Below are 16,120 nucleotides of genomic sequence, written 5' to 3'. Positions count from 1 at the left end.
AACGAATACTTTATCGCATAAATATACATATTTTTAAAAATATTTATAAAACTAACAAATTTATAAAATGAGGTATCTACGCATATTGTAGATCATACAAAAGAGTTATATCAGCATTAGAATTCAGCACTACCTCTGCTACCGTTATCCTTAAACACAATGTGGTATTTTTTGCTTATCCATTGCTTAATGAGTAGCCGTACGATCGTTATTTCTAAACCCTTCTTGAATAATTCTAATTTTAAACTAACTCTATTGCATGAAGTTATTATATCAAAATTTTCAATCCATTCCAAGCACCAACTTCTAAATATTTGTATACTTGTGAGATTCACTATCATCGGTTTTTCCAAAGGTACATTACACTTAACGAAAAATTCTTAGCTACACAATGAGATAGATAATATCTATATTAGCTTCCTACATTGCTTAAAGCTAACGAAAAAAAAAAGAAGTAAATATAGATACGTTATTATTAAAACTGATTTTAACATTTTTCCATTCATCAAGATAGTTGAAAACCGAGTAAAGAATGGAAAACGATTAGAATAATTTAAATATATTAAACGTAAGAAAAAATTATTCAAGTAAATGAAGAAAATAAAAATTATCTATTCTTAAAGTGCAAAAGATTTTAGAATAGAATTGCGATTAAATTTTAAAAAAGTACCTTACTCAATAATTTTAAAATTTCCTGTTATATAATTCTGTTATCTACACCACCCAATATACTACACAAAAACGTTTCTATTAAGTACAAACTATTTAATTGCTACGAATATTTTAATTACCATACCGTTATCTGATGAGTTTAGTCTTTCCAACAGTTATGGTGATAAAACAATTTTTTAATTAAATTTGACAATATACAACCAACAACAGTATATGTGGTGTAAAGTACCAACGAACTGAACACTCTTTTAATGACTAGATAATTTTTAATAACCAACACGACTAGAGCATGACGGCGAATTTACTCTCGAGACAGATGAACATCGACTAAGCGACTCAAAACTAAAATTCAGCTCTAGTACGTCACACCACTTCCGCCTTCACGAGGGAGGTTTTAATACAGACATATCCCCTTCGATTTCCGATACTAGACACCCACATTATATATATATATATATATATATATATATATATATATATATATATATATATATATATAAAATCTACCATTTGACAACACATAGACATGTATATTTCATTTATAAGAATGAATTTTCGTACTTTGACAACTTTTTAAGAAATCATGTCAACTATCGTCAATCACGAAGGTATTTGACCACAGTCACGCAAACAGAGAGAGAACAACAGTAGTTACCTATATAAACAAAACTCGGTCCGTGTCATAACAAGGTTTTACGGTTGTTTAGTATAAAAAAGAGTCAAGGAGCTGATTTATTTCGTTTTTTTACCTATTTTCTAATTGCTTTGTACGGTTTCGTATAATTATGATTTAAGGTAAACAAACGCCGTGTTGCAGACAAGTACAAAGTGCGGTAGAATTTAAACAATTACACGGCAAATATTTAGTTATTTTTCTTTGAAATGAATAAATGAATTACTATTACGCAACCATGTTTTGAATACGTACTTACGTGGGTACTTGAAAAACCGGCTGGGCGGGGTTGACGTAAACAGTACCTATCTAAAGTAAATAAATAATATCAATATAAAGTTTGACATGCACCTACCGTAACTTTATAGTTAATTTTTCTATTGGGTGTAGAGTTGTCCATACGAACGGCCATAGTTATTATCACAGATGAGTTGAAATATAGGGGTGTGTCTATGATTATTTAAATATTAAATGTCATGGCACACTACGAAGAGGTCATTTCACGGCACTTGTTTATATTTTTTCAGGGCTAAGCGGTACGAAGGAGCCCTACTTACCGGATCGCCGGCACTTGTTTCTACCGCAACTATAGTTTTCATTCGCCACTCCCCTCGTCAGCCGGACACCATCTTGGTTATCTAGTGTCTGTCGTTTGGCGAAACACCGCTAGGGTTCGCGCCTGCGCGCTTGGCGAATATTCGACTTTAGTAGGCGTGATGAAAACAGCTATCCGATAGTCTCCGCATAAATGTAGAGCGTTGTTGCCGTACCACAAATTATCTTTTATCTAACTACAACTTAGTCTAGTCAACAAATACAACAATGTGAAACATAGAGATAAAGGTCCTAAAATTATGAACCATAGCTCATTCGAAAATATTTTTTAATAAGAACAAAAAGATAAAACAAAAGTTTAATTTTCCGTTGATAACTCAAAAAATATTAATATCTGAGAAATTTCATAAAAATTGAATGTACAGCTGTTTCGCGACTGTTTCGACATGGCTGCAACGCCGCATTGGATAAAATATTTAGCATATGTTGATTTAATAAATTGAAAAATTATGGTAGATACTTTGAAGAATCTTTTCTCGTTCAAAAAATTATAATCTCGATTATAAGGTATTAATATTTGACTTATAAATTGTGATTGATTCGTGGAGCCCTTTTCGTATACATGTACATCAATATCAAGCGATAAAAATTATTTTTTCTAATACATTTTACAACTGAAAGTTTATGGAAAATGATGATAAAAAATGTTTTTTTTTTAATATCATATTGTTTTCGGTTTTCACTGCTAAAAATGTCATAAATTAGTACTAGATAAAAATTTTTAATGCATTTTTTATGAACAAATAGAGAAATTTGATATTATTGAAAATTTTTTTACACCATTTGTTCTCTTTAGAAAATTATGATTTCTAATAAATGTTTATCAATGGTTTGAAATCATTTTTTATATTTAGATTATTAAAATTGTTAGTGAATAATTTTTTTTAATCACGTCTCAGTTTAACAAAATAAATATTATTCAACTTATTGTTTTATTTGTTTATATATTTAAACATTTCGAAAAACGTTTTTTTTCCTCTGGATATCTGAAAATTTTTAATTACATAAAATAATAAAAGAAAATTTTTTTCAGTACTTTGTTATACAGGGTGTTTTCTAATACGACCCCTCGTTTCTCAGTTATATGCCTTTAAAGTGTATTTTCTGAAGTATACATTGGAACATTATGAATTTTTAATGGATGATTATGTACGTCCATGCAGAGTGTAAATAATTCTACACTACTATCTAAAGGCCAAGGGTGGCTTATGCCTAATGGTTAACAATCCGTTACTTTCGCAGGGACAACATATAAAATCTTAAGATAGCGAAAATGAATTTTCCAATCGATTTTTTAAAAGAAAGTTACTCTTTGTTTAACTCGATAAAATTTGTGGTTTAGGAGATATTTCGGTTTTTAGAAAGCTGTACATTCCAAGGGTACCGTTCGTCACAAAGAGACATTCTGAAGAAAATCATCATAAATTGAAAATATTTATTGAAAATATTTGCAGGAGGCTTTGAATCATTTCTGATTGAAGTTATAGGCTAATCAATTAAATTTTTTTACATTTAAATATTTTCCTTTTGTAAGTAACAAATGCACTGAAAGTTTTTTAACTATTATTCATTTATGCAATTGTTTGATGTGAAAACCATGATATTTGAAAAAATAATTACCAATATTTATAGATTTCATTTTGGGTTAGTAATAAACAATCGTAAAAAACAGAATAAAAAAATTTATAGGCCAATTTTATCACGTTTATTATGTAAACGGGAAAATATTAATTAGTTACCAATTGTATAACTTTTTGAAAAATCGATTGTTTGTTAATGTTCTACCATATTTTTTCAAACTTGTAAATCATCTTGATATAGCCGGTGGGCCCTATTTTCAACGCTAAATTAAAATTTTTAGTAATTTATAGGAAACTTTCTTATTTATTAATACCTTTTGATTTAACAACGAAAAAACTGTTTTGGTTATCATCTAATTTGTTAAAAACAATTGCAATTTTTTATCCTCACAAAAATACTTAAAAAACATTTTTCAACACATTATTCCAAATCGAATGAGCTACAATATAAATAATGTATAACTTTAGGATCTTATCTCTATTTTTCACGTTTTTGAACTTATTAATTAGACTAAACTACCGTGACAGTATATACGAGGATAGTTCCAGAAGGAGCTGGTAGCCAGAACAAAGAAAATAGAAAAATTTTGGAAAAAGATATATTCATTGTTCAACGTAACCTCCTTCATACACTTTTTCAAGCGATGTTCAGTAAGAATCGTGTGATCTGGTGTATTCTCTTGATGAAACAACACTTTCACCGTTTTTGATTGATTTCTTCGCTCAAAATTTGCAATAAGTTCACCATAATACGCACCGTTGAGAGTTTTTCCTTTATCAATCAATAGTCAATGAAAATTATCCCACCCTTATCCCAAAAAACCGACGCCTCTACCTTTCTTGCAGATGTAACAGTTTTGCCTTCTTTGGGGTCGTTTCTCCCTTTTCAGTCCATTGTGTTCTTTTGTTTCGGGAGGAAAGTGATGGGTCCACGTTTCATCCATGAAACGGCACAAAAATTTGACTTTATTTTTGTGAAACATTGTCAAATACTCAATGGAAACATCTTCACGACGCTGTTTTTGTTCTATTTAAATGGGGGGTTGCATACTTTTTAATTTCTAAGTTTTAATTTTTTAGATACGCAAAATCTCCCGTGGTGTTAAAATTTTGGAAATAGTAAATATTTCATTTGTGAGAAATGATGCAAAACAAATAAATAATAACTCAGAGCTACTAAAGCCATCTGAAAATTTTGTTGAAAACCATGATGTTACAATAATTTCAGATATTTCCGATTTTGACAATATTGCACTGATGCAGAAGGTGCTTTTTTCTAATTTATTATTATTTGTATAATTTATGTGTAAATCCATTATAAACCAATGATATGCTTCATAAAAAGTTTTGAGGTCAGTATTTAAAAAAAAAACATGGTTTTAGAACTCTCTTTAAAAATCTGTTGAAATGGACATACATTCTTTTCTAGTTTCATCGACGTCATGTAATATATTTAGTGGTAAATAAAGATATTTTAATCGACTTCTGTACTTTTCTGAATGATTTCATGATTGATTTCATCAACTGTAAAACATTAAAAGCGATTTTATCACCATTTATTTCACAATTTTTGACAAGGTAATATTTCAGACGTCAGTATTGTTATTTATTAACATATCGGTTATTTTATGATTTAATTGTAGTTCTACTAGTTTTTTATTATTGAACTATAAATTTTGTTGTCCCTGTTGTCCTGTCGTGCGAAATCAAATATACCTTACCTCACACCGTTTTTTTTTCTTCACATAATTTATAATCTCTGTGTATAAGTATAATTCATTCGTTTAACGAATGAAAGCAATAACAATAAGATTAATATTAATAAACTGTTCCATTTAATAAATTTTTCGTGTACAATCATAGGACCAAGAATAAAACAGTGGTATTCTCATGTATTTTGAGCCACTGAATCCAAATATACCCCGGCATTTTTGCGAAAAATAAACTGGTACGCGTTATGTTTAAATCGCAATTGTTTAAACAAATTATGAACAAATGGTTTTTTCGGTTCAGGTAATTTTGTTATACAAATATGGCCCATTATAACGCATCTTTGAAAATTCAAAAATTTTTGAAATTTTTACTAGCTTTCGATTTTAATAATTTTTGACCAACTGAACATTTTTGAAAATTGAAATATCGTACTTGTTCTTTGAACATTACTCTACAAATTGGTATACTTCGATATTAGTGCAGGTCCGGCGTTTGTAATTTATTTGGTTGTTAAAATAAAGAGTAAATTAGCGGCCTAAAATGCGCGCCAGAACAGTGCCAAAGGCCGGATGCTAAATCAGCTAAATTTGGATTAAACATGGTGGCTACTTTCGTTAGGTTAGGTTAGGGACCCTATTCCAATCAAGACACTGTAACCTAATAATGCTGACAGCGCCACGACCGTAAAAATTATTAACTTTACAAAAAACAAGAAATCAAACAGATATCCGGTTACTCCGTCACTGGTACCTAATTCATCAATAAAAATATGCAAAATTAGATTGGATTCACTTTTAGGTAAGATTTTGGTTGCCTACAATTGGGCAATTTAGTAAATTACGTATAGCGTTACCATTTATACAATTAACTTACGCCCTTGAATATATTTAATCGTTAATGTAACCAAAAATGTATTACATCACTCAATAAGTCATGTAACTTGAACACAGATGGCGCCGCCATTGTCAAATTCATATGACGTTTATGAAGTACCAGCTTTCAAAAAACTATGTGTGAAGAAGTAAAAATACTTTTGGTATTTTCAAAACAATGGATTTAAAACAATTTCGAGTGTTAGTTTATCATTGCTTCTTCATCAATCATTTGTTTCTTGGTGAAAAAGAATATGATCCATCAAAAAGATCCATTTGTTATCTGGTCGTCCAATAGCAGTACGCAGCATGTCCAGAATTAAATATTAGAGTAGAAATAAATATGCCCTCAAATTATTGGAGAATGCGGGAAAAGATGATATCGACGGCAAGTGATTGTGCATTTTTTGCATTGTAAAATATTGAGCCCTTAACTAATTCTGAACGTGGAGTAAATATGCCCGCGTTCTTAAGTGGATAGCCGTACTTTCTGAAATTGGAGAAGCGTGCTTACGAATTAAACAAACGGATTCAAAGATGAATAAGGAAGGAAGAGTCACAATTTTTCCATGCAGTGAGCCCTGCTGTTTAGTCTGAGTAAATATCTAACAGTTCTCTTTTGTAGCGTGAAGATTCGCTCAAATTGAGTTGCACCACACGTACCCCAGAGAGGAACGGTTTTGGTTTAATAAAAAAAAACTCACCTGAAATAAGGTGGCTCAAGTTTTACCTGAAACATAGATAAATATATTTTTAAAATATTCTGAAGATAATTTCGATTTACTGTTAAAATATAATGAGATAATACACAGAGAATCAAGCTATTATTTTGTTGTCAGATCGATTAAATTACACTAGAAATTCTAATCAACGTCTCCTATAAGTATTTGGTTAAGACAAATTATTAAAGGAAAGATAGTCCAAGGAATATTAGCTTTGTTCTAGGTAGAGAAGATCCTGAATAAGTTTTGACATCGAATTTATGCTTAGTTTGAAGTATTGCATTCGCGGTGCTAAATTTGTTCGCGGTAGAGATCATACACATATTTTGTCATTGAATTGATGCGCAAATTGAAATTGTACGTTCGCGTTGCTAAAAAACATGTTCTGGATATAAAAACCTGTGTTTGTGAAACACGGATTTCTAATTCCGAATAGGTTCTGAATACGTCCAATGGATCTGGGTAGATTATTAGTCTGGCTGATATGCATCCATTCTACTTGCCATTTTTTTATATTTATCACGAATAATCTCCAACCGGTGTTAGAGAAGCAACATAGCAAACTATCAACAATCGATTATCATAAATCGTTTTACTTCACTCGACTATGTGCTTGTATAGAAACAAATATGATCAGATCAAAACTCTACGAGAGTGATCCGATAAGTAGGTACTTGGTCTACTAAAGCAAACAAAAACTCTGGATTTATTTTTCGATAGTCTTCTTTCAGTTCACAGCAATTAATTGCTGCGCGAGCAGATAAGCCCGCTCGCACAAACGATCCAATCAAAACGAGTTCTATTCAGCTGTAATTTCGACAGTAGCCATCTACGAGTATGTACCACCGTATTGTAAATTGCTCTAGCGATACTAAGCATTGTGGAGCTAAGTACTTATCTTATGGACTTCTTCCATCGTATGATAATAGCCCTGAGACAAAACTTCCCACCAATGTTTACGTGAAAACTTTACAAATTTAATTGTGTAACCATACTTGACAGTTTAGTGGCCGTCAGAAACTAATTATTTAGTCGCACCTCGTAATTTTGAATTATTTTGCATATAATTTTAAAAGTACAAAAATGGTTATGCTTCCTCCTGATAGAAAGAAGATATAACAATAGCCATACATATGAATCCGTATTGACTGACGTAGAATAAAAAAAATTTGATAATTGATGAAATGAAATATACTGAGTGACACAGAAAAAAGCTGACTCGGTATTGATATTTATTTATTCAAGTCACTATAAGAAACTATCACTTTTTCAACCAACTTTTTGTGTTAGCGTCAGGTCTCACACATTTGTAAGTATAATTTATACTTATACTATACTATTTAAGTAATTTATACACTAACTATTCACCACCTTAACATTTAATATATTTTAAATACACTGTTGAGTTCAATTTTGTATTAATTTATATATCAAAATTACACTATACAACCTTAGACTTTTGGAAAAATCTAGTTTGCCGTAAATAAACAAAAAGATTGGAAATTGTCACTATAGAATAGTCACAAAACAGAAAGCAGGTCACAAAAAATACCTGGTGCTTCCGTCAAATGTTATCATATTAGAACAGGACCCGCTTCACGGTCTATACCAAATGATTCCTACATCAAGACTAATATATCAAATCTAAGTGCTTATAATACCCATTCGTACGACAAGAGTAGGGAATTTCACGTTTACGCATTCTTAGAAACCCCAGTAAGAAATCAAAGTTTCCTCCAAACAACATGCGCGTCCAGATCAATAAATCTGGCTGATGATTCCAAAAAACATTATTTTCTTTAATTTCGACTGTGGACAGTGCGTGTTATAATTATTTTATTTTGTTTTTCGGATCTTAGTTTAGTTTGCGATGTTTGTATTTAATTTTAGTGTTTTAACTTCACTGAAGGTGATGGAGGTCAGCCAGAAAATACTATGATTGAACAATTACTTTAATACCATATTCTATAATTTATCGCATTGTACAAATGGGAATGTTGTAGATCATATTTGTTAAAACGAAAGACAGTTGCCCGAAAATTGACGATGCAACCATAAAAGTGCCAATATTAGACATGATTTAGAACAAACTACGTACGTACCCTGATTATGACTTTAAATGTTTAGAGACAATTCGATATGTTGATACACTGTAGTTTCAAACAAAAGAATGGTTATTGTGGAATCATAAAGACTTTTCGGAAACTATGAACGGGTTAATCGGATCACGATCTGAAGGTTCGGAATCTAACCCGGATCACGTTCATTGTTGTTCGGGAACTGAAAGAGTTAATCGAGCCGTAAACATATTATAGGATCCTTTCGACCCTGGTAGACCGATAGGTAAATATCATCAGGTGACGAGTTGAGTGAGTCTTCTTAAAGTATGAATACTAATTAGCAGCATAAAATTTAACATACTTAATAGACGAAAACAACTAATTAAATTGAGTAATTTTGAAAAAATAATAATTTACTTTATAAATGCTTATAAGTTACATAATGAATGATTGTCAAGAGTGACATCGTGACAACAGAAGTCTGCCGCTTTAACAGTTTATCTAAGTACACGAATATCTAAATATTAAATATCAGAAAAGTATCCAGAGTCTAGAATAAGATGGCAAAGAATCGGCACTTTAAAGTTGTTTCTCTTTTTGAGACTGTAGACTAAAAAAGTGCCTCAGGTATTGGGTAATACCCGACAATAAGCGGAAAGAAATGAAATATAAAACCCTGACTCAAGCGGTAGAGTCCTAAAAATAAGAAAAAGAAAAGGTCGGCAATAATGGCCATTCACAATCCAATAATCCATGTCGTTAAAATATCAATATATCTGCTATATTTTAATAATCGGACTTCCACATGGTCAATATCAAAATCGAAACAAAATGGCTATCACCAGTAGGTACTCAAATTACCACTGAAGTCAAGGAAGGTTAACGACGGCGAAATCTAAATTAATCCCTAATAAATATATGACATTATAATTTTAAAATGAAAATTAAAGAAAAATATCAGAAATTGTCTTATTGGTTATTATATTCCATAATTCTTTTACACACTTATTCCCCAAAACGCCTACAAGCATCTATTTTTAGATTATCAATCCTTGCCTTGGCGTCACTTTTTATATTCGATCGTAAAGAAAATGTAAAAACGAAAGACTGCCTTCATATTTAATGAATTTTCTGTATACGAGTATTAAGTTTGTTATAATGGATGAAGCGTGACTAAAAAATGATATAGTTTAACGCATATGTCAATTTAAAAGTTTGATTTTTATACCAGGGTTACTACTAAAGACAGACAAATAAAAACAAATATTTATAATTGGATAATACGGTTTTATTGTATTTCAAAATATTCTCCAATAAGACCAGACACTGTTACATGCGCTTGAACTAATTGTCGAAGCATTTTTTTCATTCCGATTGAAGAACCTCCAAAACATATGATTCGAACCTATCTTCTGCTTCTTCAGGTATAGAAAAACGTTGACCTCGCAATTTATTTTTGATATGCGGCAATAAGAAATCATTGGGTGTCAAACAAGACCTGTACGGCAGATGATCATCCATTCGATGTTTTGAATGTTCAAAAAGGTTTTTGTTTGAACTGATGCGCGAGAGCTCGCATTGTCGTGATGGAGAATGATTCGTCTTCTGCGATTGGTTTCCCTGATTTTTTCGAGCACTTCTGGCAAATAAATGCTGTTGTACCATTCAGAATTGACCGTCCTACGTTGCTCTATGATTCGTCGCCTATCACGGTCCCTTTTGAAGCACCACGATTGAATTTCTTTGCACCAATTGGAGCTTTTCAGCGATTTTCAAATTATGCGGTATCCAACGCGATAGCTCATGCTGATATCATAACTTGAATGATTTAATTTTATACAGTCAATATTATTTTTTAGATTTTCCTTATCTGAGATGAGATAGCGATGGTTCGAAAATATGAAAATCGATAACTGGATGCCAACAAATAATGACAGATTATATTCACGAAATTTCGATACAAATTTTTCCGTCATTAATTCCAGAGTAAAATTAATAAACAGTGCAGTACCAACAATATTAGTGGATTTAACTAGGAATCGGACTTAGTCTTGTGTTGGCATCAATGGTTGCCTAGCTGCAGCTGGAATGATGAGGACCAGCTTTCATACCATCTTGTATGTGGTCTTTGCCAACCTGTCATCTGACATTCTTATATTTTAAGAAACATTTAGAACAATAGTTAAACGGTTACCCGATAACAGATGGGGCCACCACCATCTTCTATAGTTTCCACTACATGAAATGATGATTGACGCATCAAATGGCGTGCGACTGTGTACCTGTCACACTATAATTTTATTACGAACTTGGCAAAGATTTTTAATTTATATAAGCTCTTGTACATACTGTAAATAATAAAATTGAAATACTAAATCTAAAATTAATTATTGTTGCTTCAGAAATATTATAAAAACCTGGAAATAAAGCATTTTTTAAAAATAAATCTGATTTGTATTTGCTCCTTTATTTTCATCGTTGTTAATAATTTCAACAAAAGTATTCAATTATTAAAGTTTGATAGTGTTCCAACGATAGTAAATCAATTATATCTAGGCATATCTAGATATTTTTTTTGTACTATAATATTAGATATTATTATATTATAGTGGCAAATAATTTTCAATATAATGGGATTTTACGTTTTATCAATAAACATTAAACAATTTATAACATCCAGACATACTGGAATAAATTTTCCTCATTTTATGAGTTTCACGTAACAAATGCAAATATACATTTAATTGCAAGTTTGTGAATATAAAAATATTTTACTACGTAATTCATTTACTTCGAAATTTTGCATTTTGCGAAGTAATTTCTTCAAACAATCCTATAATGCGCAATTTACAAGAAAACTTTTGTTGAGTGATTTGTAAAGCCTACATTAATAATAATAAGAGTATCTATCGGGAATAAAGATACGACTAAACGTACGTACATTTTTCTCAATGCAATACAAGGTGTAATCAAAAAATACAATGAATGAATTTTTAAAAGCAATTCCAAGCGATTTACTATCGTGTAGTACATTCTCATGGTCGAATACTGTTGAAATTTCAGCCAGATCGGACTCGTAGTTTTGTTTTGACGAAGGAAGGGAAATCGTCCGGCGAAATCAAAAAACATTTGGATTGAGACTCTTCTAAAGTGCTCGGAGATAGCGAGGCAGTAAGCATTTCAAAAGATCATATCCTGCATGAAATTCTGAGCATGAGAAAGCTTTCAGTGTGATGGGTGTTGTGTTTCGAAAGAGTTTCGTTACAGTCTACGAAACATAGATCCACTGGAACACACCAGAGAACCATAAACAGTTGGCATCACCCGACGATCGTGCTCTAAAAGTGGATATGCCGGAGGTCGGAACGGTGGTTGACTCAGAATGTGTGATCTACATTGACTAACTGGAGAAAAGCAAAATGGTTAGGCAGTGGCTCGTACCTACACACTCATCATAGCCAAATTGGACTATTAAGTGCTGCTCCTTACACCTTATCCTACAGATTTGACCCCGTTCTGGCTCTTCACGAAAATAAAGTTGTACTAAAAGAGAATATTTGGACACAGCTTCTGACATTAGGAAGGAAGAACTTTTAGTCATAGATTAAACGGGTTACTACTTAAGTTTTAAGATAGACAAATTATTCTCCCTTAAGATCAAAACACTTTGGGTGCCAAATAAGGATTGTACGGCGGATGACCCATCAATTCGATGTTTTGACTGTTCAAAAATGATGTTTTTGTTTGAACTAATGAATGAGAGCTCGCATTGTCGTGGTGGAGAATGATTGGTTTTCCTGGTTTTCCGAACACTTCTGTCAAGCTGTACCACTCAGAATTAACCATTCCATATTTCTTTAATGGAACGGCGACGACAGTTATTCCAAAAAAACGAGCGACCATTTGCTTCAAATTGATTCTGTTGGATTTGGATCGTCTTGAAAGACTCTTACAATCGATTCTAGTCAAGGTTAAATTCTATCGCTCAATATAAATCATCTATCTTTTCAACCTCTTATTTCGAGTAAAAATAATAGTTTGGAATAACATCAACCAATTTCTTACATATAACCACGTGCCTGGTGATACTGAACTTGATGATTTTTTTTTAAAGCAGTCAATCCCTACGTTCTCATTTAACAATCTTAAAAAAATTAACATGATTTCAACACAAGGGTGACGTACGACACGTGGCATATGTTTTCGTTTTCTCCCCTTAAAAGGTGAACGTTGAAAAATTAGTTTACTATTTTAGATCTCCATGTACAGTACCATCATAATACTTGAATATACAAATTTTATAAAATCTGTATTTTTTTTCATTGTAAATGCAAATCTACGAAAAGTTTCGTCCGATTAAATTTTATTTTTGATAATTTTTTACATTTTTTTACTCACTTTGCTTCGTTGTTTATTTGTGATTTAGCACCATGCAATTTCTGAACCTAATGGCCCTTAAAAAATATGCTAAAGCGATGTCAATGTTGAAATAAGTACCATATTACCATATTTTAAATACCCTTATATTTCTTAAAATTTCCTATCAATTCACTCAAAAGTTCCATAAGACCCATGGTTTCACCTACCAACGTCTTTTCGATCACGGCCAGCTTTAGTCAAACTTTCTGAGGTTCATGAGAAATAATAACAAGTCCTTTAAGTACAGTTAATGAATTCCCCATCAAACCAGGCATCCAGCTACCTGGTATCATAGTTGCTTTTCAACAACAGGCATAAAATGTGTGGAGATGAAAAAAAAAACTGAAGTAGATGTTAGAGGTTGGCACATAGCGTTGGTGGAAGAAATGGATTGTGGAATGGAGAAGAGGGTAACTAGTGCAATTAAATTGATCGGACACTCTAACACAAAATCGAAAAAAATATTGTGATTAGATATTGTAGGATAGGAATTTACAATAATAAATACGATACAGATGTATAGGGTTATGATGAAGTAACGCATAGAATTCATATTGTTCGTTTTTGAAAAAAAAAATGGTAAAACACTTCAAAACAATTTATTTTATTCCGCGTCTAAAAGTTTTCACGTCATCAATATTTTTTTCAAATAGGAAGCTAGGTTATTCAAAATTATTAGATAAACCGGCTTTTCTGCATTATAAAAAATTTTGTACAAAATTGTACAAAGTGTGTCCCGTTCACTATCTGACATAGGCTCAGACGATGGTATTTCGATCAGATACGAATCATTTCATGTTTAATTGGTTCCAGTAAAACTGGTGTGCATTTTCTGTTCGTTGCGTTGCTTAAATCCGAAATCAAGGGGATGAGAACAGATGATCTATGTGGCCACTCTATTGATCCACGCCTACCTATCTTCCTTCCTTTGAACTGGCTATCGAAAAACCTTCGAACATGGAAGTTTTACCGGAGGCGCTGCTGTACGAAGATGTTCCGAATATCACTCACAGCTGTTGAATTCCTTGCGAAAGAAATGAGGACCATTAAATCTTCCCCTGACGATTTTTGTCGTGTTTATATCACTTTGTTCAGAGAATTCAGCGTCAATGTCCGTTGTTAAAATATACCGAGTAATATAAATTACGACAGTAAAGGGATGGGTTTCAAGAATTAAGATGCAGATAAGTATAAGAAACTGATCTAAAACAAATTAGTAGGTACGGGTAATACATTTTCAACCACACTATATATGCACATCGGCTAACGAGCTGAATATAATCGAAGTCAATGGGGGTTTCATAAAATGTTAGAATATATTTCACTAAGGACTTTTATTGAGTTCTCTGAAATCGGGAAGCGGTTACTGCCCTTTTTGTGTCTAGACTTGGGAAGGAAACGAGAGACGACCTCGATTTAAAATTTGTGCGTACCACGTGTCCCTTGTGTCACCCCCAACGAAGAAACATTTAGGGTTTTTAACTTACCTATCAACTCTAACGTAGACCTAAGGGGAGATGAGATTTATTCTATTTTTATTTTTAACATGAACGTCATTTAGTTGAATACAAGGTATGATGAAAATTCGGTGAATTATTTCATTTAAAGCAAAATAAGCAGAGACATATGAATCGAAATAAGTAATTTTTGCTATAAAAATTCATTCATTACGTTTTCTATGACGCCTCGTATATTTTCTTTGTTATGTGGAAATTATACAGCCCGTGAGTGAATAGTGTAATAAAATATAAATATTGAAGAGGTATAAGAAATAAATATGGAAGAAAAATAATAATTTAAAAAACCAAAAATCCAGAAACAGACAAGAGAACAGGTTTCAAAATTTTATGGAATTTTAACACCTCAAAGCGTGCATTTTGATACAGCCATTTTAGATAGAATAGGCTTTAAATAGTGATGCTGAATTTACAAAACAAATTCAATAAATTATAGTTCGATAATGATACGTTTTTAGAAATAATTAAACTAAAAAGTAAAAAATAACGCTTTGTATGATGACATTTTTGAACTAACTTTGCGTTTTGTAACTAATAGATCTGAGACCAATTCCAAATGATTTTTCCGATTACTGAAAATTATCAACTGCTTAGAAGCATTATTCCTTTCTGTCACCGTATTCTTAATGAGCTCGAACTGGCTCAGGGCGCAAAAAAGCTGCATCAACTAAAACCAATCCACACTTGAGTACTAGACAAATATCCAAAGAACTTGATATTTCGCAAACATCCGTAATGAAAATTTTGCGTGATAATAAAATCCATCCACACAAAGTAACGTTGGTTCAAAAGTTGTTAGATGACGATTTTGGTAGACGTGAAGAGTTTGCAGACCTAATGATGGAAACATTTTTTAAGTAATGTTATGTTTTGCCACTTTTTGTATTAATAGAAACGTAAACCGGCATAATTGTAGATACTGGTCACGTAACAATCCTCGTTGGATGCATGAAGCCAACATCTAATATCTCGAAAAATTGAATGTGTGAGCGACAAAATAATTGGTCCTTTTTCCATTGAAGGTAGCTTAAATGGTGCGGCGTATTTAGATTTATTGGAAAATAGTATTATAGCTGAGTTGGCTCGGATATTTCCAAATCCATGTAAGTATTTTCAATTACATTTAAAAAAACCACTTCATTATTAGAAATTTCCAGACAATAACAATATACCAAACGACAATATTTGGCTACAAAAAGATATGCCTGCCAATATTCAGGAATTAAAAGAAAAATTGAGTAGTCAGGGATGTTGCAAAATGTATTGCAAAGTTTTAT

At 31.8% G+C, this 16,120-nt stretch overlaps 1 protein-coding gene across 12 annotated transcripts in view; it reads right to left on the bottom strand.

Annotated features, from left to right (window-relative positions):
* Positions 1 to 16,120, bottom strand: part of LOC130440463 (protein alan shepard) — a 95,253-nt gene that overhangs the window by 56,912 nt on the left and 22,221 nt on the right. For 2 of the 12 annotated variants that reach the window (XM_056773625.1, XM_056773624.1), the window contains one exon: positions 6,830 to 6,855. The exons of 4 other annotated variants lie outside the window; for them this stretch is intronic. Coding sequence is in view for 4 of the 8 variants with exons in the window: in XM_056773621.1 (XP_056629599.1) it covers positions 1,701 to 1,757 (57 nt within the window). In the remaining 4 variants the exon portion in view is untranslated. Of the gene's footprint in view, positions 1 to 1,604; positions 1,655 to 1,700; positions 2,132 to 6,829; positions 6,856 to 16,120 lie in introns of those variants that run through there. 6 more of the 12 variants (XM_056773631.1, XM_056773621.1, XM_056773616.1 and 3 more) reach the window with 6 other exon arrangements.

Source organism: Diorhabda sublineata, chromosome 2 (genome assembly GCF_026230105.1).
Source record: "Diorhabda sublineata isolate icDioSubl1.1 chromosome 2, icDioSubl1.1, whole genome shotgun sequence".
Classification (NCBI taxonomy): domain Eukaryota; kingdom Metazoa; phylum Arthropoda; class Insecta; order Coleoptera; family Chrysomelidae; genus Diorhabda; species Diorhabda sublineata.
This window is presented reverse-complemented; position numbering and strand designations above follow the sequence as displayed.